The 24782-nt window shown below is 42.1% G+C and overlaps 3 protein-coding genes across 4 annotated transcripts in view; 1 reads left to right on the top strand and 2 right to left on the bottom strand.

Moving 5' to 3' along the window:
• Nucleotides 1-5974, bottom strand: part of LOC146206467 (uncharacterized) — a 36912-nt gene extending 30938 nt beyond the window's left edge. Inside the window, exons 1-6 of the mRNA XM_084609428.1 lie at nucleotides 5951-5974; nucleotides 5770-5855; nucleotides 5302-5448; nucleotides 5061-5219; nucleotides 3766-4465; nucleotides 2677-2716 (exon numbers count right to left, since the gene is read on the bottom strand). Of these exons, the coding sequence (XP_084465554.1) occupies nucleotides 2677-2716; nucleotides 3766-4465; nucleotides 5061-5219; nucleotides 5302-5448; nucleotides 5770-5855; nucleotides 5951-5974 (1156 nt within the window). The remainder of the gene's footprint in view (nucleotides 1-2676; nucleotides 2717-3765; nucleotides 4466-5060; nucleotides 5220-5301; nucleotides 5449-5769; nucleotides 5856-5950) is intronic.
• Nucleotides 5975-6161: 187 nt separating this feature from the next.
• On the top strand, nucleotides 6162-10448 carry LOC146206466 (protein O-linked-mannose beta-1,4-N-acetylglucosaminyltransferase 2-like). Its single transcript, XM_084591142.1, has one exon. The coding sequence runs from the start codon at nucleotides 6831-6833 to the stop codon at nucleotides 8529-8531; it is 1701 nt and encodes a 566-aa protein (XP_084447268.1). The 5' UTR covers nucleotides 6162-6830; the 3' UTR covers nucleotides 8532-10448.
• A 100-nt stretch (nucleotides 10449-10548) lies between these two features.
• Srp72 (signal recognition particle 72) overlaps nucleotides 10549-24782 on the bottom strand; it is a 29944-nt gene continuing 15710 nt past the window's right edge. For both annotated transcript variants that reach the window (XM_084591140.1, XM_084591141.1), the window contains exons 13-17: nucleotides 22728-22909; nucleotides 20659-20834; nucleotides 15464-15583; nucleotides 15274-15313; nucleotides 10549-10789 (exon numbers count right to left, since the gene is read on the bottom strand). In XM_084591140.1, coding sequence (XP_084447266.1) covers nucleotides 10612-10789; nucleotides 15274-15313; nucleotides 15464-15583; nucleotides 20659-20834; nucleotides 22728-22909 — 696 coding nt within the window. In that variant the 3' untranslated portion in view covers nucleotides 10549-10611. The remainder of the gene's footprint in view (nucleotides 10790-15273; nucleotides 15314-15463; nucleotides 15584-20658; nucleotides 20835-22727; nucleotides 22910-24782) is intronic.

The following is a 24782-nucleotide window of genomic DNA, read 5'->3' as shown; positions in this document are numbered from 1 at the left end:
CGTACAACCTTAGATATACAGTCAAATAGGAAACCAGAGTAAAGATATTAAATGTAAAAAGCTGTGATGTTAGTAATCATGCATTGTGGAAATAACTTACGGCAATTGTGCTGAAAGAAAGTAAAAAATCATCGGTCTCAAAAGTGCCTGCAAAGCTACAACACAAGTAACTTTACCTCTTTCCTTACTATGCCCATTGAGCATAGGTCACTTATAGATAATGGTAGCCACTTCAAAGCCACCTAGCTAGCATGCACAAGTGCATGCCAATGATGGTTTGAACGTCCCAAAGCAACTAAGACTATGAGAGAAGCCATAGTGGAGGGCTCCAGAAATTTCTTTAATGTGCGCTGATATCGCAGAGCACATGGGCATCTTGTGTTTCACCTCCAACAAAAAGTGGCCACTGCGGCCGGGAATCAATTTCGTATCCTTTGGCACAACAGTCGAGCAACCTTGCCACTGCACCACCACGGCGGGGCGCATGCTAATGAGTAGATATGAGATAATGGAGGTACAAATTAGTGATTAATAATTAGGCCAGCAGCAAAGTGCATGTACGCAAATGAGGATCTGCAAGGAGAAGCATGCAGACAAGCCATTAACACGGTCGCGTCATGTCCTTGAAGGGGCCTAGCAATGTTAGGCAGGCACGTGGTCTTCATTATGTTTTGTCTGCATAGTATGGTACATTGTGCGTGCCCTAAGAGATCGCTGAAATCGTAGCATTTGATATTTCAGCCTTCTCCACAAATGTTCATTTTGAGATGATGACACTGAAACGCAGCGGAGATTTTCAGCAGTAGAAATGAGGTGTAGCCAGACTTTGCATGGCTTTCTGACTGGGTGGACATCTATCTTTAACTTTGTTTGTTTGTACTCATGAAGTGGACCTAAAATATTGTGTGCGAGTGCTGTAAGGTGTTTTGCAAAGGACAAAATGTGAAGCAAAGACATGAAAGCGAGCGAAGCCTAACAAGAACACCAGGGGGTACACTTTACATTCAGCTCCAAATTTTCGCAAAGGCGAGCACACTGCGTGCCACTTAAACTGCACCAAAAAGACAGCGACAGAAAAGAAAGCCAGTCAACACAGCTGAGCCAATAATGTGAAGAGAAAAACCAAACAAAAGGCGAGGCTGGAGAGAGCTGGTGTGCCTTCCTATCCTACCAAAATAGAAACACCGAGGAAGCTTCCTTTGATGAGTTAGTCGCCCGTGCCATGTCCATGTCGCATATGCAGAAGGACTACTTTGTTATATTCCCCGCTGTGGCCTGCCCTGGCAAGGCAACTGTTCTGTGCCAGCTTCTGCTGCATGTGTTAAAGGTGCGATTCTGATTGATAGCATAATGTTGACACAGGGTGAGTGAAATGGGCAAGTGAAACAAGTTTCCGTTCTATATTTTTATTTTGAATTTCTTAAGTGTATTAACTTTCTTTCCTTTCCATGCTCCAATTTAAAAAAAAATTAAAAATTTTGCGCTGGTGTCAAGAATAAATGAAGAATCCATTTAAACTGAATAACAATCGGCAGTGATGAAAACGTTCCGGTGACTGTTTAGAAATGGAGCTTAAGAGTCGCCTATATATTTCCGCAGTGACATATGTTTGTGCAGAATATACAAACGTCACACGACACAAGGCCAATGAAGAATGGGGGTGGCACCAGCAGGTATCAAACCAGTGTTACACCAGTACCTCCTCCTTTATAACATCCAAGGACTGGGAAAGAAGTGAACACTGGTTGAAGGATAGCTATGCGCAGGAAAATATAGAGTAGGCTGTAACTAAGCATGCACATATATACACATCTCTCTCAAATTATTTACCTCGGCACATCACAAGACCAAACTATCCAAACAACTGCAATTGAATTTCACATTACCGAGTATCATAATCGCCGGAAAATGTTTTCTTCTGCTTTCTAATCAATTATCTTTCAGCAATAAAATGATTACACTGTTAATTTCCCTTTTGCCAACACCACATATTAACAATAATAAAAACATTTCCTTATGTCTTCCTTGGTTTATGACTCTTGTCGGCTTCTTTCTGGTGCAGTATGCTACGTGGGGATAAATGTACCAAAGCAGTGGGTCGGTAATATGGCACACCATAGCGGCAAGCTGAAGATTACTTTTCACCACTTCATACTGTGCACCGAACTCATATGCATGAGTATTTCTGCATTTCGCCTCCATCGAAATGCGACTGCTTTGGCTGGGATTCGATGTCTCAACCTTGTTTCAACAGCCGAACACTAAGCCACCATGGTGCATTATAGGTCACCTCTATTCACCGCAATACGCAACATGCCAAGCCCACATGGGCTGAAAATATACTAGAGCAGCCTCATTATTTTTCACACTTAAAGAGTCTCCCTGGTAAGAGTGACCTCACCAATACTGTGTTTGCCCAAGGTGTGCCTATATATGCAGCTCTAACTGCTACCTGTTAGAACTGCTTGGAACGTGCTGCAGGCTACAAGATGCCATTTTCACACGTGAAAGGGAGGACACCTTCATGTAATTCGTGTGACTAAACCACTACAAAATTCAATATTCCACCAACAGAACACAGCAGACCCATTCAAAAGCATGACAAAGGTGGGGTAGAACAAGTGAGAATTTCAAACTTGATAAAGAACCATGCATCACAACATCTGCTACACTTACCCCTCTGACGTTGAACCAACTCCTCCCTGTGTGCATTTTCCTGGAATAAAATGAGTTCCGGTCACCACAGAGGGAAAAATTCAAACTATCGTACGGAGTCATAAACAAGGACAAGAAAATGGGCCATGGGAAAACACACAGCTTTCCAGTAAATCTTTCAAAGCCCTCAAGAGTAAGAATCACACTTCTGCCTACTCTCTACAGGGATTTTAAGTTTCCAGGTGTTGGAACTGCCTGACTATACTAAAACCAAATTGTATGCCCTGGCAAATTTTTAATAACCCTTTATGTTCATGGCCAAGTAGTGACTGCAGATCCAGACTGTGAGAAGGAAAGAAAACTAGCTGAATAAGAATAGGTTGTAGCACTTTTGAAAGGTATTCTCAGGTGATGAACAGCAGCTTATCAACATTTGTCAAGAGAAAACTATGCTATATTTGACAAGGCTAATTCCTCTGTCATATATAATAGCTGTATACTGCCAACATTGGTTTATGGGGGTTTGCTGCTTTGGCTCACCATCTCCAAACACGACAAGGATTTACGATTAATCATGAACAAATTGGGAAATGTTCCACTCAAACAAAACATCATAAACAAATGCCAACTCAGTGTGAAATTTGAGCCCAAACAAGCAAATGGCTAGACCAAGATATTTTTTTTGCCGTCGTGTAGTTTGTGAACCTCACAATCCACAATAGCACAAGTCCTGTATACATCTCTTCCAGTCACACTGCTTTGACACGTTTGCATTACCATAAATAACAACCAACTAATCACAAAGCTTTGCTTTGTGCTTCATTCACAATGAGTAGCATATACAAGTAGTTCAACACACAAATAGAAGCACGTGAAAAAAGGCTGATTTTATGTGTGGATGAATCTAACACAGGATGTAGGTTCCTGGCTAAATTGCAGTAAGGACTAGTCTTGGCTCTGCATTTTTCCAGGCTTGTTGGTCTCTTACTTGAAAAAAACATGCATTACAAAGGCGTGTGTCAAGTACTGAGGTAGCACAAGCAGCAATAAATCAGAAACATGCCTACTCTTTGTTCCCATGAGTATAAAAGATTGCACTTAATCACTCACATTTTCCAAAATTCCTGGAGCGATACATTCGCCTGATTCATCAAAAAGAGCCTCCCATGAATCTTCAGTATCAGCATTCTTGTCACCAGTGCTTGTTGCAGCAAAGCTAGCACAATCCCCTGAAGCATCAACATGTTCTCTGCATAACTCTGTCGTGCTCAATGCAAGCACAGACGAAGGCTCTTCTTCTGATGTGACACATTCAGTTTGTTCACCAACATCACAATCACCAACAAAACCAGCTCCATCTTCACAACTTGGCACATCTTTCTTCTCTTGCAAGTGTTCATATTGTGTTGTAACGCCACGAGACTCGGGCAATGAATGCACTTCTTCAGCATCCTCGTGCACCATTTCCACGCTGTCTACAGTGTCATTGCGCTGAGAGAGCGACAAACACACTTGAATCACGCTTTCGCTGTTTTCGGAATTGGCACTAGTCGAGCGAGCATCACAGCTGTTGTCTACATCAAGACCAGTGTCCTCGTCATCGCTTTCCACGCCACACGCCTCGGCAGCTTGGTGCAGCTGCGAGGAAATACCTCCTCCACGGCCATCACGTTGGAAAATACCAGCACTCTCTTTGCAAAGATCCTGGGTTTCTGCACTTGCAGCCCGACTTTCTGCCATGGCTGTTTTCAGGGCCTCTGCTTTGCGGCCCGGTGGCACATAAAGCTGTTTGTCCGGACGCCTCTGCCGCCTGCATTTTTAGAATGAGAATATACATCAGCAAAATCAACCACTGCCTTATTATAGTCAAGTATGATAAGCACATCTTTAACACAAGTATAAATTTTAAATTTACGAATATATATGAACAAGTTTTAAGTTGCCTTCTGGCAGGCAGCGAGCAGGTATCCCAACACATCAAGTAAACATTGCTGTACCGACTAATTCCCTTTAATGAAATTGGAGCTGAAATTGTACATTGCTGCCATGGCATTGTAACATGGCTTAAGTAGAGAAGGCTCTAGGTGATCATCGGCATTTCACAGAGTGATACTGATGCGCAGACAGTATGTGACCAGCAAAATGCTTTGCTATCCTAACGGTGATGTTGCAAAATAAATAAACATGTACACAGTAGGAAGCTAATGAAGAAACCAGGCGCGCAGCGCTTGTACATTCACAGGAGCACAAGCATATACTTGTATGCAGTCATCACTGTCTGCCTTTTATATGTTAAAATCAAACATTAGTTGCCTGAAAACAGTACTGAAACTGGACTATAGTGAATGAAAACTTCCTTCATAATGTGTGCAAACCAATGTGACCGTGAAGGAAATAAGTTTCACCGTGCTGGTCTTGTAGCTGGCGCTTGCATCTTCTTACTCGCAGGGGATGGTTTCCTGATGCTATGTGAAAATAAATCGACTGGGAGTCCTTTTTCTCGACAAAGTCTTACTGCTATCTTGCGCACAGCTTCATCCAAGCAGTAGCCGTTGTCAAATGCGCTGTAAAGTGAGAGTTTTGTCAAGGGGACGCCAGACTTGCAGTACAGCAGGAGTAAAGCAAGCAAGGAATGCTTTAGTTTACAAAATCAGCCGTGACTTCAGGCACACCGCAGTTCTCCGAAGCTCGCCCTGCCCCAAAGAGAAACTGCAAAGTTCTTTGAAGGTTTCTTCAACAACCTTGTGAGTCAGGAACCTTTCGCGCTTTGCCAGGATTGGGAACACCAGCACACTAATGGGAGAAAAAGAAAACACACCAGACGCGGGAACGCATTACATTCTCGAATGAAAAGGCACGCAAACGTTTGCCAATGCAAAGATGACATATTCAGACCACATTTTACGGTCGCCAATAACTAAAATTTCCTCGAGGTGTCATAGGCAACTAACAACCGCCGGCAACAAGCGCCCCAGTACATATGCTGCAGGGCAATTTAAGAGCTACCGGCTTAAATCGTTACAACGCAAATGGCGATTAAACAAAAACTCGATTAAGAAAAAAAAAACGAAAAGAAAACGACGACTTCGGAAAACAGATCGAACTACACATTACCTGTTTCGAACGTCAGGTTGTAGCACAAAATTTGTTACCTCCTCGAACACAGTTTTCAGAAAGACTTCGTCTCTTTCGCCGTCTTTCTACGCATAACAGCACGTTGATCGGAATTGTAAGGTGTCAGCATCGACCGCGCTTAGCGGACAGTAATGTCCTTAACAAGACGTTCCATATCAACCTGCGAATCGGCAAGCTCGTCCATGTCTACCTCATGTTGATCAACAGCTCACCGACCAAACGCTCATGCTGCCTGAGCCCATATCGAATACGTCCGCGTTGGCACCTGTACGCTTGCGCTCCGCACGGCGGCGCTGTTGTCAGAGGCGCATTTTTCCCTAGCGGCAAGATTGGCGCCGCGGAACTGCGCGATTGTGCCGCCTGCGCTGGAATGTGAAGCCGTGTTTGGAAGCGAAAAGTACTTTTTCCCGGTTAAGGCCGGTTTAGGCTTTCAGGTTAAAAAAATATTTCTATTAGCTGACTTTGTTGCTTTTAAGGTAATCGTGCAAGACCAAGTGGGGGTAAAGCATAGGTGGATAAAGTTGGTAAAGCACGATCTGTGTGGGCGAAAACAGTTGGGCTGATGGCTCTGTGGAGCTTTTTTCCTCTGAACTCCGGTAAAATAATCGCTGCGGATTCAGCGTGGTGCAAGAGCTTGTGTTATTCGCTATAGTTCTAGTCGACTCGAGTAGGAAGGGACGTTAGAACCTTTTTTTTTCTTGCATATTACCAGTGGCAGCAGTATCGCCGCTTCTCTCCGCTACTATTTCCCTTCCCACTTTACTACGACTGTTCTTGCTGCTTGCATTGCTTGCATTTTGCTGTGTACTGGCGACCTCGTGGGTCCCGATTTCCCAAGTGCTACTTGTTTTCGTGGACCAAGTCGACAAGTAGGATTCTTGATGGCTCGATACTTCATTGTGCATCATCGATGTTGGCCGCTTTGTTCCGACTACATGGTGTTAAAAAACTTGGCAGCTGGATAACCAACCGTTCGATAAGTTCTTTGTGCGGAATGGACGGCTGACTATTTTCAGTGCAGCCACGTAAACAAATCCAGCATGCAGCTCAGTCCCAGCCACGTGATTTGTCTGCTGACATGTTTACTAACTGACCAGCTGCTCGATTATGCGTATCTGTACGATAATCGCCCCCGTACGGAAACTGGCACTCGACATCACAGGCGAACGTGGGACAGTGCATCAAGCTCAGTGTGGTGCCGCGGCTTGAACTATTCCTCTCGAATCTGTGTTTTCAGAAACTTGTACTATCGAGGAGACACCGCAGATTTCGTGTTTCTTCACGGTCCAGGAAGTACTCTTCTGGGCGACGTAAACGAAAGGAACGATCCTGCGCTTACCGATTTGTCGTCTGTGAAAGATCATGGAGCATTTTACTTCACTTTCGTAGATTTGCCCGTTTCGGCGCTTTCACAATTCCGAGTCGTGGACGTTCACACCGACACATTGGTGATGAGCCGTTTTAACCCCGACAATTTGATGCATGTGTTTCATGACGATCTTATTCCAATATTCTCAACGCTTCGTGAAATGCGCTGCTGTAGCAGTAGCGAAGAGGTGCTGAACTGCTTGGATAACATTACACTATTCTTGGCTGATGAAAGAGAAAAGGGCCCATACTGGCAGCTGTACAAAATCCTTGCGAGAAATTGGAAGGTATTGCATAGGCGACAAATATCCGGGTGGTACCGTTTCAAGAAGGCCATTGTTGGTCTGCGAAAAGATAGCACGTGGTATCAGTATGGTTTCGTGGCACCCCAAGGTCCCCTTAATGCCAACCTGGAGACAGCAGGGGCAGAAGTTAAATACTTTGTTCAATTCTTTCTTCATGCACTTAATGTGCCAGCAACTTCTGACATAAGTGAAAAATATGCACTTATAATATCAAGAACAAGGAACAGACTTATTACCAACATAGACGAACTGGCACTCATGGTGCGGTTACACACTCGGCTTATACCTATCATTATTGAACTTGAAAATAAATCCTTGCGAGAAGTAATAATATTGCTAAGGGATACGCAACTTCTGATTAGTATGCATGGCTCGGCATTGATATTGTCGGCATTCTTGCAGCCAGGTTCAGCAGTCTTAGAAATGTTTCCATATGGCATTAATCCCGACAATTACACTCCATACAAAACTCTTGCAAGCCTTCCAGGTATGATGATTGCTTATGCAGCATGGACGAATATAAACAAGAACAACACAGTATTTCATCCCGAATATGAACCACGGTTTGGAGGAATATACCACATGTCACAAGAAGCGCAGCAGCTAATACTCCAAAGCGAGCAAGTTCCACTGCACCTGTGCTGTGACAATCCCAAATGGCTTTTCCACATTTATCAAGATACAGCAGTTGACTCGTCAATTATACCACTGCTTGTTCGCCTGAGTAGTATCCAAACAGTCGACACAAGCGACACAGATCAAGAAACCTTTTTCCCAGGGCCAGTCATGGAACTTAGGTGTGAAATCATGCAACATTCTGGCAGCAACAAACAGTTGACAGTTTCCTGGCTTCAGCCATGGAATATAGCATTCATTAGTTTTCGGCACTGCAGTTATGAGGTTTGGCTAAAAAGTGGTGCTGAAGTTGAAATGTTCCACACAAATCTCACAGTTTTTAATAGACATATTGCAGGAAGTATTGTTAATGTATGGGTGAAAGCTATGTGTGACAAACGGTCTGGCAGATTTAATATATATCCACCCAGCTGCAAGGATCCGAATTTGTGACAGAACCGCACAGAAATTGTATTACAGCTTGCATGTTCCACAAAACTTGAGTTGTTTCTGTATTTTAACAAATGAAGTATTCATACTTTTAATCAGCTATTGTAGTCATTCTGCTCTTTTAGTTAGAAAGCAGTGTGTTGCAGTTGAATTGTGAAAATGGCGTGCTACAGAGGCCAGCAGACCAGATAATGCAGTTGGGAAAGACCAACTTATTGTAAAATCGTCTCTAAATTGCACTTCCCAAGTCAACTTGCACTCCTGTCATGCACCATATGAATGCTACTTCATTCCAAGCATGAAGCTTACATTTAAAATTGCAAGAAAAAATTACCCAAACTTAATGGCCAAGAGGGCAGTACAGGGGTCCATGTTGCGAAATATCACATCACAAATCTGTCACAAATGGATCGGTTGGCCCTGCTTCTATTGGTTGATTCTGAACAGCAGACATGCTGAACCAATTGAAACAGACTAATTAAAATGTTTCTGACAGCTTTTGAGATGCGATTGTTGCGTAATTCAGTCCCAAAAGAACATACAGACATGCATAGCGAGTAGTCCTTGCGTGCTGTTGCTTGAAGTGAGGAAGATGTGTGCGAGCACCTTCCAATTCGCATTATCACGACCTAAACATTTCCCAGCAGTTCCTCCTCTAGGTTGAAGAAAAAACCAGTAAACCAGCATTGAAAATGAAGTTCTTAGTGCCACACTAAAGCCTGATCAGCTAATTCTAACTGCTCAAACAAGACAGCAATGCGCATGTATGCCTTCTCCACCTCGCAAAATGCGAAAACTTGCAAGTCAGGTGTTCAATTTATATTCTCGTCAATCGAATTTTAAACAAGAAAATCGGTTAATCTAAATAAAAATTTCTGTCACAGGACTCATGCTTGCGACTATTGAATATTTCATCTAGCACATTCATATTTTTTTTTATGTTACCGTATACAAGTGCAACATGCATACAGCGAGTCACACTCTCACCCGATGTTTGTACGTCTTGCGCATGCTTTCAAAGAAGCTTTTGCAATTACGCATTTCATTATGAAGCATGGAGTGTCTCCATAGCCTAAGTCACTTTGGGATGTTAAGCCTCCATAAACCAAAAATGTATGGAATCTGCATTTATGTAGCTAATTAACAGATTTTACTACATAATGTCTTTAGCCCTGCAACTGTTTATTCCTATGGGGGGTGGCCTCTTCATTGTTCTTCCAATGAACGCCTTGAAGTGTGCTGGACGGGTGTGGTGAACTTCTTCAGCAGGAATGATATTCCAACTCCTTGCAGTATGGACGAAGAAAGCATTAAAATGTGCACTGATACATGTAGATAATACCTAGCAAGATTGCCGAAATTACTAAGGTGGCAAGAAACAATGAGTAGAAATGACTATGCAGATTTCAAGTGGCGCATACAAAATTTGTGAAAAAGATATAGTCTGGCTACTTTACAACTTAAATTGGGGGAATGGAAGGTTAGATTTTGACTTCAGATTAGAGATGCTTGCAGGAAAGTAATCTGAATGAATGAGCCTTACTGTAAGATTATCGAGCAGCAATTTGTGCATGCGACAACAGCCAGGTGCATAGAGTGTGCAATATTTTTCATGACAATTATAGCTCCCAGACAGCATGCTTTATAAAGATTTAAATGATTCTGCTCTTACCCATGCGGCGTCACTGAAACAATACTCTAATTAGTGTCTTGCATGGTTGCACCACATCTCATCATCATGAAACCTGTGATGAATGTGCAGGAAAAAGAACTGAGGATCGATAATGACAGGCCAGCATCTGGACTTTATGGAGCTGAATGTACATAGAAAAAAACCAAAGCTATGTATGGCAACTCTACATTAGCAGCTGAACAACGTTCTGCTATTTTCTGCAGTTTTAAGAAAATGTGTTAGTATAGTGGTGCAAAAATGAGCTTCCATCATTGGCTTTCAGTTTCAGTGGCAAAAGTTGACACTGAAAACTGCTCAACTACCACCATGTACAAGAGAGTGATTGCGCCAAGGCAATGAAAATTGTTTATAAAAGAACAACAGTGGCAGTGACAGGGAAGCCAGCTGTCTTCACCAGCGGCCACCCTTTTTCTTCTTTTTCTTCTGTGCGGGCAAGGGTCTCTGTTGCCTGGGGCCCTGTTGCGATGCCTGTTGGCCTCCTGGTGACGACTGTGCTGTTGCTGCTGCTGCTGCTGCCGGTGCTGATGCGGCAGGGCTCGGCAGAGGTGTTGTCTTCTGGGTCATGTCCCTGGCAAGAGGAGAAAGATGACTGCTACAGTAAAGCAGCACTCAAGAGGGAGAACAGTGCTTAAGCATGCGGCAAAAAAAGGCAGCACTTATGGAATCATCTAGCAAGTTTGCTAAATGAACAGCTCCTTGTAAGCTTTAACCACTACAAGGGTTAAAACAAATCCACACAATTTAAATGTGGTCATGGCATTTTTCATCTCTGAAAAAAGAAGTGCTCATATCCCAATGGGAACATAATGAGGCTTCACAAAACCTTCTTAAGAGCCTAACATTATTAGGCAATAATCACAGAACTCCAGCTTAGCTTCATTTCAAGAGCACCAAGTAACTGCAGATAGGCGAAATGCCAAATCAAAAACTTCCTGCCAAACATTGTATTAGCCAAGTCAATATCAACAGATACTTACTCGCTGTGTGTGTGTGTGTGTGCATTTTTTTTTCAGTAGTTTATAAAACTAATTTTATGACAGCACTATTGGTTAGGTACTTTACAATATACCACGAGATAATTTGCAATTCTCTATTATTTTGCAATACAGTGCAGCCCACTTATGACGATACCAGATAACAGTAAAACCTCGTTACAAAAGACACTCAAGAGATCCTTAAAAGATGTCTCTTGCAACCAAAAAATCTTACCAACTCATGTGTGGCAGTTTAGATTTCCTTATCTATATTCTGTTCCATATCAGTGTCTTGTTTTGTTGCAAAATAAGTCAGGAACCAAGATGGGGTGCCTCCTCTTGATTGGGAAGTCAAAATGTTCCCATTGTTTCAGCCACTGTCATCACATTCCTGTGCGACTGAAGCAACAGCGACATTTTGATTTCCCAGTCAAGAGGAGGCACTCCTTCTTTGTTCCTGACATGTTGCAACAAAACAGGACACTGATATGGAACAGAATTTAGATAAGGAAATATAAACTGCCACACATACGAGTTGGTACGACTACGAGTCAGCTGCGTTGCATGAGCGCACCTGGGTTAATTGTCTCTTCTAAATAGTGAAGAAGTTACTTAAGGGGCCTGCAAAAGTTGTCCTTAGTAACAGAGTGTCTCTTGTAACCATGTCTTTTGTATGCAATGCTGTTAACATGGAAAGCATAGGAAAACCAACCAAACCATTTTCATGTGTCTCTTATAACAGAGTGTCTCTTGTAACTATGTTTCTTGTAACAAGATTATACTGTATAATGATATATCACTTATAACGATCAAATTCTTGTAATTTATCAATTTTTCCATTGGCCCAACGTAAGAATAAACCAGACATAATGATCCATTATCGGCGGTACATCGGATACAATGATAGCTCTATCGCCGCTCAGCAGATGTTTACCATGAACATTTGTCTGTCCAACTTTTTTAAGTATGCTTAAGTTATTTTGTGGCTTTTGATATATCCCGTAATAGTGCTCTTTACGATGATTAGCATTGTTCAACCCGATTTACTCATCGCTGGTAAGTAGGCAAGCCTACATGCATGGGAAAATACGTGGGTGTGGGCTTTTTTTATGCCATTATTTTTCACCGGTCCACATGTAACGATAAACGGTTATAACGATCGGATTTTCTATTTTTCTCAATATCGTTATAAGTGGACTGCACTGTATATTAAGCAATCATCAGCAATAGGTACAGCAGATATTATGAGACGTTAAACCCCAAAACCAAATGAAACCAGCAGATATTCTGTTAGCAGGCAAGTCATTTATGTAGGTCAATTGTATCACATGTCTATGTGAATACCAGAACGAATTGATGACTCAGTCTCTTTCGTCAATGCAGAAACTAAGTGAGTAAAGCTTTCGTGCAACCTTAGATATACAGTCAAATAGGAAACCAGAGTAAAGATAATAAATGTAAAAAGCTGTGATGTTAGTAATCATGCATTGTGGAAATAACTTACGGCAATTGTGCTGAAAGAAAGTAAAAAATCATCGGTCTCAAAAGTGCCTGCAAAGCTACAACACAAGTAACTTTATCTCTTTCCTTACTATGCCCATTGAGCATAGGTCACTTATAGATAATGGTAGCCACTTCAAAGCTACCTAGCTAGCATGCACAAGTGCATGCCAATGATGGTTTGAACGTCCCAAAGCAACTCAGACTATGAGAGAAGCCATAGTAGAGGGCTCCAGAAATTTCTTTCATGTGCGCTGATATCGCAGAGCACATGGGCATCTTGTGTTTCACCTCCATCAAAAAGTGGCCACTGCGGCCGGGAATCAATTTCGTATCCTTTGGCACAACAGTCGAGCAACCTTGCCACTGCACCACCACGGCGGGGCGCATGCTAATGAGTAGATATGAGATAATAGAGGTACAAATTAGTGATTAATAATTAGGCCAGCAGCAAAGTGCATGTACGCAAATGAGGATCTGCAAGGAGAAGCATGCAGACAAGCCATTAACACTGTCGCGGCATGTCCTTGAAGGGGCCTAGCAATGTTAGGCAGGCATGTGGTCTTCATTATGTTTTGTCTGCATAGTATGGTACATTGTGTATGCCCTAAGAGATCGCTGAAATCTTAACATTTGATATTTCAGCCTTCTCCACAAATGTTCATTTTGAGCTGATGACATTGGAACGCAGCGGAGATTTTCAGCAGTAGAAATGAGCTGTAGCCAGACTTTGCATGGCTTTCTGACTGGGTGAACATCTATCTAACTTTGTTCATTTGTACTCATGAAGTGGACCTAAAATATTGCGTGCGAGTGCTGTAAGGTGTTTTGCAAGGAACAAAATGTGAAGCAAAGACATGAAAGCGAGTGAAGCCTAACAAGAACACCAGAGGCTATACTTTACATTTAGCTCCAAATTTTCACAAAGGCGAGCGCACTGCATGCCACTTAAACTGCACCAAAACGACAGCGACAGAAAAGAAAGGCAGTCAGCACAGCTCAGCCAATAATGTGAAGAGAAAAACCAAACAAAAGGCGAGGCTGGGGAGAGCTGGTGTGCCTTCCTATCCTACGAAAATAGAAACATCGAGGAAGCTTCCTTTGATGAGTTAGTCGCCCGTGCCATGTCCATGTCGCATATGCAGAAGGACTACTTTGTTATATTCCCCGCTGTGGCCTGCCCTGGCAAGGCAACTGTTCTGTGCCAGCTTCTGCTGCATGTGTTAAAGGTGCGATTCTGACTGATAGCATAATGTTGACAAAGGGTGAGTGAAATGGGCAAGTGAAACAAGTTTCCGTTCTATATTTTTATTTTGAATTTCTTAAGTGTATTAACTTTCTTTCCTTTCCATGCTCCAATTTAAAAAAAAATTAAAAATTTTGCGCTGGTGTCAAGAATAAATGAAAAATCCATTTAAACTGAATAACAATCGGCAGTGATGAAAACGTTCCGGTGATTGTTTAGAAATGGAGCTTAAGAGTCGCCTATATATTTCCGCAGTGACATATGTTTGTGCAGAATATACAAACGTCACACGACACAAGGCCAATGAAGAATGGGGGTGGCACCAGCAGGTATCAAACCAGTGTTACACCAGTACCTCCTCCTTTATAACATCCAAGGACTGGGAAAGAAGTGAACACTGGTTGAAGGATAGCTATGCGCAGGAAAATATAGAGTAGGCTGTAACTAAGCATGCACATATATACACATCTCTCTCAAATTATTTACCTCGGCACATCACAAGACCAAACTATCCAAACAACTGCAATTGAATTTCACATTACCGAGTATCATAATCGCCGGAAAATGTTTTCTTCTGCTTTCTAATCAATTATCTTTCAGCAATAAAATGATTACACTGTTAATTTCCCTTTTGCCAACACCACATATTAACAATAATAAAAACATTTCCTTATGTCTTCCTTGGTTTATGACTCTTGTCGGCTTCTTTCTGGTGCAGTATGCTACGTGGGGATAAATGTACCAAAGCAGTGGGTCGGTAATATGGCACACCATAGCGGCAAGCTGAAGATTACTTTTCACCACTTCATACTGTGCACCGAACTCATATGCATGAGTATTTCTGCATTTCGCCTCCATCGAAATGCGACTGCTTTGGCTGGGATTCGATGTCTCAACCTTGTTTCAACAGCCGAACACTAAGCCACCATGGTGCATTATAGGTCACCTCTATTCACCGCAATATGCAACATGCCAAGCCCACATGGGCTGAAAATATACTAGAGCAGCCTCATTATTTTTCACACTTAAAGAGTCTCCCTGGTAAGAGTGACCTCACCAATACTGTGTTTGCCCAAGGTGTGCCTATATATGCAGCTCTAACTGCTACCTGTTAGAACTGCTTGGAACATGCTGCAGGCTACAAGATGTCATTTTCACACGTGAAAGGGAGGACACCTTCATGTAATTCGTGTGAATGAACCACTACAAAATTCAATATTCCACCATAAGAACACAGCAGACCCATTCAAGAGCATGAAAAAGGTGGGGTAGATCAAGTGAGAATTTCAAACTTGATAAAGAACCATGCATCACAACATCTGCTACACTTACCCCTCTGACGTTGAACCAACTGCTCCCTGCGTGCCTTTCCCTGGAATAAAATGAGTTCCGGTCACCACAGAGGGGAAAATTCAAACTATCGTACGGAGTCATAAACAAGGACAAGAAAATGGGCCATGGGAAAAACATACATGCACACCTTCGCGCAAATGCATGCACACATGACTACAATATTTAGTACCGATAGCACTGCTGGCTCCTCTTCTGTCCTTGCGCTTCTTGAAAGTAGAACGCTCACGCCGCGGAAGCCAGCGCTCGGGGTCAGGGTCCACATTAGGATCATAGTTTTTGGGCAGCTTGCCTGCAAAGCATAAAGCAGCACTCGTATAAACATTTCAAAATGCTCAAGACCTTCCTTCTGGAACCGAACCTGCAACAGCATAAGAGCACTTGATATACTTGCCCAGGCCACAGTTTTCTCATCGTGAAGCTCTGAAGCTGTGCAAAAAGATAAAAGATCTCTATTCATCAGGAGTAATTTTTACTTGCACTTTTACATAACAGTGATATTGCCACCATGTAAAGCATTACTTCCTCAACAGCCATGGGAACAATGCTGGCAATTTAGCAGCTTACACAGACTATGTGGATAAAGCAAATGCACAGCTATGTGTGCACAACAGACAGCAAAGCTATCGTTCAGTACCTTGTTCTCAAGTGCTTATTCTACCAATTCTGCTCTAGTTTTAGTCCTGTAGCCATATATTTTTCACAACTAATATACATAGTTGCATTTTTGTCAAGTGGGCCACTATTAGGACCCCATTGCACATTAAAAGAGTTAAATGCATAAAATTAAAATAATGAAGCGATTTTACAAGTTTTACTGCCATATAATGCTGTAGTAGCTAAATATACACAGCCTGCCATCTTTTGGCAGTAAATACGAGGGAAAAAAAAAAAAAAGATTATAATAAAGAGAAGTCACAAAATGAAAAACAGCATCATAGAAACAGGGAAGGTAAATATGCATGACTTACTAAAGTGACATAAAAGCAATGAAAGAAAGGTAAAGAAGGGGCGTGCTGCTTCAATCTGGTGCCTACTTGAAAAGACTATCAACTGTAACACTTTCACTGCTTTTCACCTCGAGTTCCCTTTGGACAATGATGTTGCATAAAAACAGCCTGAAACAAGACCTGGACAAAGGAAAAACACGAGGACGGGTGCTGGCTATCAAGTGAAGTCTACTCCTTGACCCGCCGAAATAAATACAGCTGGTTCAAATAACAAAAAAATACACATCAGAGGTACGTGCTAACAGTTATTGGTGGTGACAACAGCGGTGTCATTTCGTTGTGGCTAAAAAACTTAGTTCACTTTCTGATATTGCTATTGAGGAACTGCTGATGCATGCATCCTTTACCCTTGTGATTTCAGCAGCTTCAAGAATTTTGTGAGCGAGATTACTGTGTACTTACCAATTTCATCTCCTCAAAGTACAGCTTGCATGGTTTGCTGCCACGGTCCCTACAGCGTATTCCTACATTTTATTTCACCATTACATGTACTATCGCGCTCAGTATGAGCTACACCACCCAAGCTCGTGGCCTAGCACACTCTATGGTTGGACAGTGGCGCCGATAATATCGTTCTTTGCCGCTATCGGGAAAGGGTAGGGCGCTTTCGGCAGCCATGCGTTGCCCCATTTGCTTCTTTATCTCGGCCCTGTTTATTTGTTGGCTGTTTCAATTGCTGTTTATTGATTTCTTCTGTCTACTGAGACTTAACAGCAAACTGAAAACTACAAGTGTGTATGAGCGTGTGGCACAAAGTTCTGCATTGCCCAGCATGAAGTCATTGAGCAAAAAGGTGGCTGACCAGATATCACAGGTTTCAGGAAGCAGGACATGCCCAAGCACGAAGCTTGGCTGCCGGACCATAGCTGCCGTTACCATTTTCGGCACCGATATCACCGCAAGGAAAATGAGGGCGAGGGTGACAGCAAGCTAGCAAAGGTGATGCGCGCTCGTAGAAACAGCCACATTCGCTCCCTATAATTCCCAAATGCGTCTCAACTGGTGCCACTGTACAACCATGGAGTGTTCTCCGGCATGCGCTCGCGTGATGTAGCTCATACTCAGCGCGATAGTACATTGTTACGATGCTCTTTCATTTATTGAAGCATCTTCCTGTTTGGCTTACATACTGCTCTATTAAGATTCTGAGCCATAACGAAATCATGTCACTATTGTCACCATCAGCAGTTGTTAGTGAGTATCTCTGAAATGTATTTTTTGCACTTTCTGTAGCAGTTTGAACATGTCATATTTATTCAAGCGGGTCAAGCAATATACTTCAGCTGGTAGTTGGTGCTCAACCTCATGCTCTCCCTTTGCCCAAGTCTTGTTTTGCACTCCATGTAATGCATTACCAACTCTCCCAAGCTTGTGTTTTAACTATGACGTTCTCACTTTTTCTTTTGTGGTACCACAGTAATGAGTTTAACCACATTTGATGGCACACAAAAGAATTAATCAAAACAGAATCGTTTGACTTCTGTTCCTATATATACGAGCATCCGCTTCCAGCATGAAAGCAACTCCATGCCGTTGGTGCTCAGTAGGGCACCTCTTGCAGGTGCCTGGAAAATTGTTGCACAGGCACTGTAGAAGTCGTAGGTAAGTCCTCTGGCGCAGTGTCTGCTGCATCAAGTTTCTGCACTTGCCTTGGCCTGTACAGCTGTTAGCCAGCACACTGTAGCAGATGACAAAGCCAGAGTACCTACCAACTACACAAATCGTGCCTACGTCATAATTCCTTAGATGCCCAAATGAGGCGCTCTGCACAGCAACAGCAGCTTGGTGTGGTGTTCAAGCTGAAGGTGACAATTACGTGCACATAGTTGGCAGCACCACAACTAGGCAGTCGCATAGTCACACATTATAGCTCAACTTGCAAGGACATCCATGACTTCTCAAAACCGCCATCCAGGACTTTCGCGCAACCTCTTTCGTTTCTTTTCAATCTCGTATGAAGTTGAACGCTGTGGAACTAAATGCACTGCTACTGATGAGCTTGAAAACGACGCCTCCTTGAATGGCTTCCGCTTGTCACCCTCAGATGTTGACACTTTTCCCCTGAAATGTCCTCGTAGTCATCCTCTATGGCACATGTGCCATTTACTTGCACAAGAATTGCACAGTTTGTAATGCTTTAGCACATTAAAGGAACAGTCGACTGTTGGAGATGGCTATAAAAATACTGACATATTCAGGTAGATCTGACCCCTTGGCAGCAGTAATGAGGGCAGAAATCATAATTTAGACACGAATATATACTTTAAATTGACCAAGAAAGTCAGGTTTAAGCAGATGGTGGCAACATGCTGCGTCCTCTTGTTGCAGCCAACATGGTAGCTGCCTGCAGCGGATGAAGTGAATATGCTGCATTTCATGACTATGCCAGAGCGTCAGAGAGTTATTTTTGTTCATATCGCCTTAAGGCCCAGCCTACTTTTCTCTCTTTCAGTAAAGTGCAGCTACTTTCATCATTGCTTGATCCACTTTTAAAATGCTTTCAAAAAAGAAATCCCGCAACCAATGCCACCGCCATACTTGCGTCAGCGCTGCTAGAGACAAGAACGGTTGTTGGTATAACAGTGATAGATATTACCGGTTTTATTTAGTTCATTTCTTCACTTTTTTTTAAAAACTACCGTGGTCGTCTCAGTTATAGTTTAAACAAAATTTGTGCATCTTGGTTGCAGTCATCCTTATAATTGCCACTGTAAGCCACCTAAATAGCATGGCAGTCATGTCCATAAGGTCGCATAAAGTTACTGTACTAACTATATATTGTGTCCCCGAAGTCGGGGTTTGTAGACACTGTCTTCTATTCAGAAAATGAGGCTACCACAGAGAAAAATTTAGTTTTACATGGTTGCATTGTTCATCTCAGAGCAACGGCTAGGTGTTCGTTGCTTTGGGAAAGCAGCTCTCAATTGATGCAAGGAAACAATTGTCGAAAAAGTCAGCAGACTTGTTTCACCTGGTTTCCTATCAGAGACTGAGTGGGGAGAGGTAGCATACCTATTCCTGCTATTTTAAACTTAACCCAGTTACTTCACTCAAAACAGTACAATCCCACTAACTTGTATATACTATGTAGTAAGAATATGGGCACAGTAAAGCGAAAGTGAAACTGTGGCCCCATTTTGGCATTCAATAGATGTAGAATATTATTGTATTATTATAAAGAAGAAATTTTTTAGTTAAGAAACTGCTATGTAAAGAGCGTTTGGTCACAGTGACATATTGCCACCAAATGATGGCATTAAGGCACGCGCGCAGTCTAGGAAACCTCAAAGCAACAGAGACATAATGGTGTAATCGCAAGTCCGATAGGTATTGTAAAGGTAAAATGGCATCCTTTGAGATGGCTAAACCACTAGACTCTTAAGACTCAAGGAGAAGACATATTTGGGGCTGTAGACTGTAGAAGCAAGATGCGTGGTGCAGAGGGGAATGGGAGGGAGGACTATAAACATGGAAAGAAGATGGTGCCAGCCCATGTGACCACGGTGCCATTTTCTATCAGAAATGAATTTTCTAACAGCCAGCAGGCTGCCCAACAATGGTAAATCGAAGGTGCCCAATGCAGGGTAGCACGATGACATAACTTGCATCCCAACAGCACAAGATGACTGCGCCCATCCATGCAAACTAAACCTGTCTGTTTGCAAAGTGGCATGTTTTTAACTGTGGTAAAAATGCAGCAGTGACCAGTCATTTCTAACTGATATAGCAAAGGTATGTATCTCCCCCAGCACCAAAGTCACACAAAATGCTCTAAAAATGGCACAAAAGACAAGATTTATCTGTGCTACCCTTTAAAAACAATATCCCAAGTCATAAAGTAAAAGCTTAAAGCAAAGTTTAAACACTTGTGGCACAGAGTTAACAACTGAGGATGCAAATCTTCAAAATTTTCCTTCAAGCATCTAGTGTTATTTTCAGGATGTCAGAGGTACCAGCTACAAGTGAAAACCTTGCAAGAACCATTTCACGTCGAGAAATAAAATCATTTTCCCAAACTAAGAAACAGAAATGGACATTGCCAAGTTGCATGGTTCACCTAGGAAGTGCTGCTAGGTACAGTATCCTTTCACAAAGAGTTTCACTAAACAATACTGCAGCGGATAATTTGATCAGGAAAAGGCTTTGAGTGATCAGGCAAATAGTTAATTGTGTATAGATATGTTTTTCAATAAAAGGAAAAATGGCTGCGATTCAAAGAGCATGGAAAAGTGTTTAAGCTATTCATGTTATTTTTGTGAACAATGAGATTTGAGTCTACAAAAAATTTTCAATTTTTTCTCGGTAATAGAACATAAGGAGTGCCTGAAGCGGTTTAAAAAAGGGCCTTCACACTAACCCTTCTTCTTCTTTTTCTTCTTCTTGACAATATCTTGACCCCGTGTAACAGGAGAGGCTTCAGATTTGACTGCTTTCTTGACATAACGTGCACCCATAGTCCAAGACATAGTTTCAAGAGCATCCACATCAACCTGACGAGTGATCTCCTCAGCTGGTGGAAGGTCTGCACTCACTCTGAATGCCATCAATCAAGGAAAATGTCAAAAAGAATTGCAATTTCCTACTGCAATCTATACACCTGTTCAGTAAGGGCTCCCTGGGCATTACCATATAGCTCACAGCCCGCAGAGAAGTTTCAACATTTTCTTCACCCAATAGAAAAGTTGCATTTAACATTAGGCAATTCTGAGCCAACAAGCTACAAATGAGCAAACCAACATCTATTTTTTTTTCGTAAAATTGAAAGTGAAAGAAGTAAGTACCATGATGCAACATACACTGGGGAGGACAAGGGCATTTGATCGAAAATTTTCACTACTGAAGTCATAAATATAAAATATTCAGATACCATGCATTTGTTGTGTGCTAATCTCAAATATGCCCTTTAATTTCATGAAAAAGAAGTTCTCGTAAGCTTATGCAATACATTGTGCAATGCTTCTGTCATGACCTTTCACAAAATTCTGCTGAAGGAAACTTGCTAAAAAGCAAAAATTGATTTTCTTGACATCAAGGAATGCAATAAAGGTAAAATTACCCATCCTGCTAGCCACATAGCTAGAGTTAGGGTTTTGAAACATTTCAGAAGAAACGTTTCAGAAAAAGGACAAAGGAACGTTTTTTCCTGTTTCGGAAAGGGCACTTTAAACAGGCCTGAACTTGTGCAAGCTGCCGAGAATGTTTTTGTTTTTACAATTGACTCTGATGCTGGAGGTAGCCTAACTGATAATATGCAGTAATAATGATAATGATAATTATGTAGTAATGAACATATTATAGAGCATGCTGTAAGTCACTTCATAAAGACAGTGCAACTAATCCTTGATGCAAGCATCAATGCAGCACAGAAGGCCACATCATGCCAGATATGTGCTGTGACAAAACATTACAGCACGGCTGCAGCCTTGCTTCGGGGTTGTTGCAGAGATTCCAACATTATGAGCATCTCCCTCCCTCTCTTTTGCACACATATGCTTGCACAATCACACAATAGTTGTGTTACTCCAACCAAGTGTTCCCAAAAATTTTTTCCTGAAATTCTGTGTATATAAGCTCGTTTAAAAAGATGTAACGACGTTTTAGCCTAAAAGTATGGCACTATTACCACAGCCCAAAACTGTAAACAAAAAAAAAAAAAAAAAAAGTTCCACGATAAGAACAAAAATTTAGTTGCACAAGTTGCTACTATTCTGCATTTTAAGCAGTTGCATCTATACCTAACAGTTGTTACATCTACCCAGGTCCCAAATTTTCAGTTGGCAACAATGATTGGCAGAAGAAGAGAACCCACTGTGATCACCCGTTGAAAAGTGTTCGGGCCATATCATCATCATCATGATTCTGGTTGTGAACTACTTACATTTCGTATTTTAATTTTGTAGAAATTTCTGTTTTAGTTCTACAAAACCAAAAGTACAATGTAAATAATATTACCTGAAAAGCCTTACAGTGACAAGCACAAGAAACCAGCCTAAGCTATTCAATTGGGTTCAATTATATACAAGTTGCCTTTAGCCAAGTCTCACTCATCCAGCGTTCACTGTTTTGCATGGTCTGCTTTTGCCATTCCCAAAATGCTAAGGTGCATAATCTGAAGGCAAAACCCGCAGTGGTGGCTCAGTGGTTATGGCACTCAACTGTAGCACCCAAGGATGCAGGATCAAATCCCGGCCCCAGCAGCCTCTCTCAGATGGATGCAAAAAACAAAGCACCCATGTACTGTACAATGTCAGTGCATATTAAAGAACTCCAGGTGGTCAAAATACACGAAGCCGTTTGCTGTGGCGTCCCTCGTAGCCTGAGTTGCTTTGGGGTGTAAACTCTTTAAACTAAAAACTATCTGACGGCAAAACACACACACACGAAGCAATCAGAGCTTTGCCTATAAACCAAATATGATAAGGATACTGTTTGGCCTTCTTGGGATCAAATACCGAGTAGGCTGAAATGAGTTGTGCCAACACCTTCGGATCCTGCGGTTCCACCTTGCGCAATTCCTCCAGCACACTGGCTGCCTCCTGGACCTGTCCGTTGGAAAGGAAGAACTTGGCACTCTCTCGTGTCAGCAAGTTCAGCTCAGAAGATCGGGGCTGCAAGAAATGTTTGCTTAGTCAGCTAATGCCATGATTGTCAATGCAACTGCACTGTCCTGCACAGCAGACATGCTACTCAGTGGGCTGCCAGTAAAGCGAGCATGATGGGCTGGTTAACAGCAAAACTGTCAAGGACACTGAACAAAACAGCAGAACATGCAAATCATACTACCTTTATAAAGCAGAAATTATGGCTCTGACTCTACATGGTAAAAAATTTGGTATGGTAAAAAATTTCCGAGAGCACTGCAGGAATGCAAAAGCCGAAGCATTGCTGCTGCACACAGTGCATCACGTTTACTCGCATTATCATTATCAACTAAATGCAGCATCATTGTCATCGCTACTGTCATCATTGCCATTATCACTAAATGCAGCATAATTGTCATCGCTACTTGCTATCATCCTCACAGTAGACATGGAAAATAAGGTGCGTTTCACAATCCCGGGCGTGATGCAGTTGATTAAGGCACTCGGCTGGGGATCCGAGGAATGGAGGTTCGATTTCCGGTGGAGACAGGATTTTTATTTTTCTGATGACATCATCAGGATGACTGACAAGTGACACATCAGCGCACAGTTGCAATGCACAGATCCAATGCACAAATCCCACGCACATCTCGTGCACAACTCTCGCACACAGGATTTCGTTCCATGAGCCCCTTAAAAGATGCCTCAATGTTAGTTACCTCCTCATGGGCTGAACTGAAACAAACAGAAAAGTTTCAAGTAAAAGCAACGTATAAAGCAGCAGCTTTGTCAATGGATCGTAAGATAAGAGAACAGCGCCAACTCCGGCGTGCTGCAATGCATTCGGCATGGGCCGAATGGGGTACACTTAAGGCTCTTTAGGTGCAGTAACACAAAAGCATTTTTTTTTATTGTTGCCGGTTATGTTACTGCATGTTCACTGCTTTAGCCTTTGACATTTGCAATGCGTTCTTCACCATAAATCAAGGCTATTTCGAGGCTCAAGGCTCATTTGCTGCTCCCTGGCAACAGCCGCGCAAGACTGCTATGCTGTGGTGCTTTATGTCAACCCTGCTAAGATGATGCCACGTATCTGCATCATTCATTGACTGATTCATTGACTGATTTGTTTTGAATTCTGCATGTGCAAATTTCAGAATGCATCCGTTGCCATTCATAACCTGTACTTGAGAACAGCTTTTTTGAAATGTTTGTTCATTTTTTTTTACCACTGTTGTCCTTTCCCTCAGTGCCCTTTGGCATCCTTAAGCTAGACGAAAAGAATTAAAAAATCATTTTCACGAGGTATGTGTAGAGTAGTGGTTTGCACGCTCAGCTGGAGAATGGAAGGATGGTGGTTCGAATCATGGTAGTGACACAATTTTTTTTTCCTTAGAGGGGTCCTGACCACTAACAACTGAACATAAACTGATTATTGCATTTCACTCCACAGATGTTAAATTATAAATCCTCGAATTTGAGCTCATTCGGTGCAGTAGATAGTTTTAAAATTTATTTTTATTAATAATATTGAAATCAGCTTTCTAGTCTGGCAACCATTGGCTGCTGACGTCACGAGATATTATCCCTATGTTGTCTGCTATTTGCAGTGTCGGCTGCACTTTTGCATGTACGCGATGGATGGTGGTCACAGTTTCTTTTTCTTCTTCTTCAGCAAAACTATTTTATTCACATATTCTCTTTTCTTTGAGAAGCCTTCACTATAATATGCGATCTTAGTGATCCTTGGACTAGTTTTTGGCTTCGTCTAGAGATTGCCGAGGAGGCCGAAATCGACGGGCTCATGCTGTTTTATTTAGGCATACAATCAGAAGCATATCATTCTTACGTCATGAGAGTTAGCTTGTTTTAGCAAGAAGCGCTCCTACATATAAAAAGG

Source organism: Amblyomma maculatum, chromosome 1, assembly GCF_055883805.1.
Source record: "Amblyomma maculatum isolate TAMU_Amacu chromosome 1, ASM5588380v1, whole genome shotgun sequence".
NCBI lineage: Eukaryota > Metazoa > Arthropoda > Arachnida > Ixodida > Ixodidae > Amblyomma > Amblyomma maculatum.
The sequence above is the reverse complement of the archived record's forward strand: the minus strand, read 5'-3'. Positions and strand labels throughout refer to the sequence as shown.

What these genes read in the sequence shown, in the direction of transcription:
- LOC146206466 (XM_084591142.1), top strand. Translation starts at nt 6,831, where the DNA reads ATGCAGCTCAGTCCCAGCCACGTGATTTGTCTGCTGACATGTTTACTA.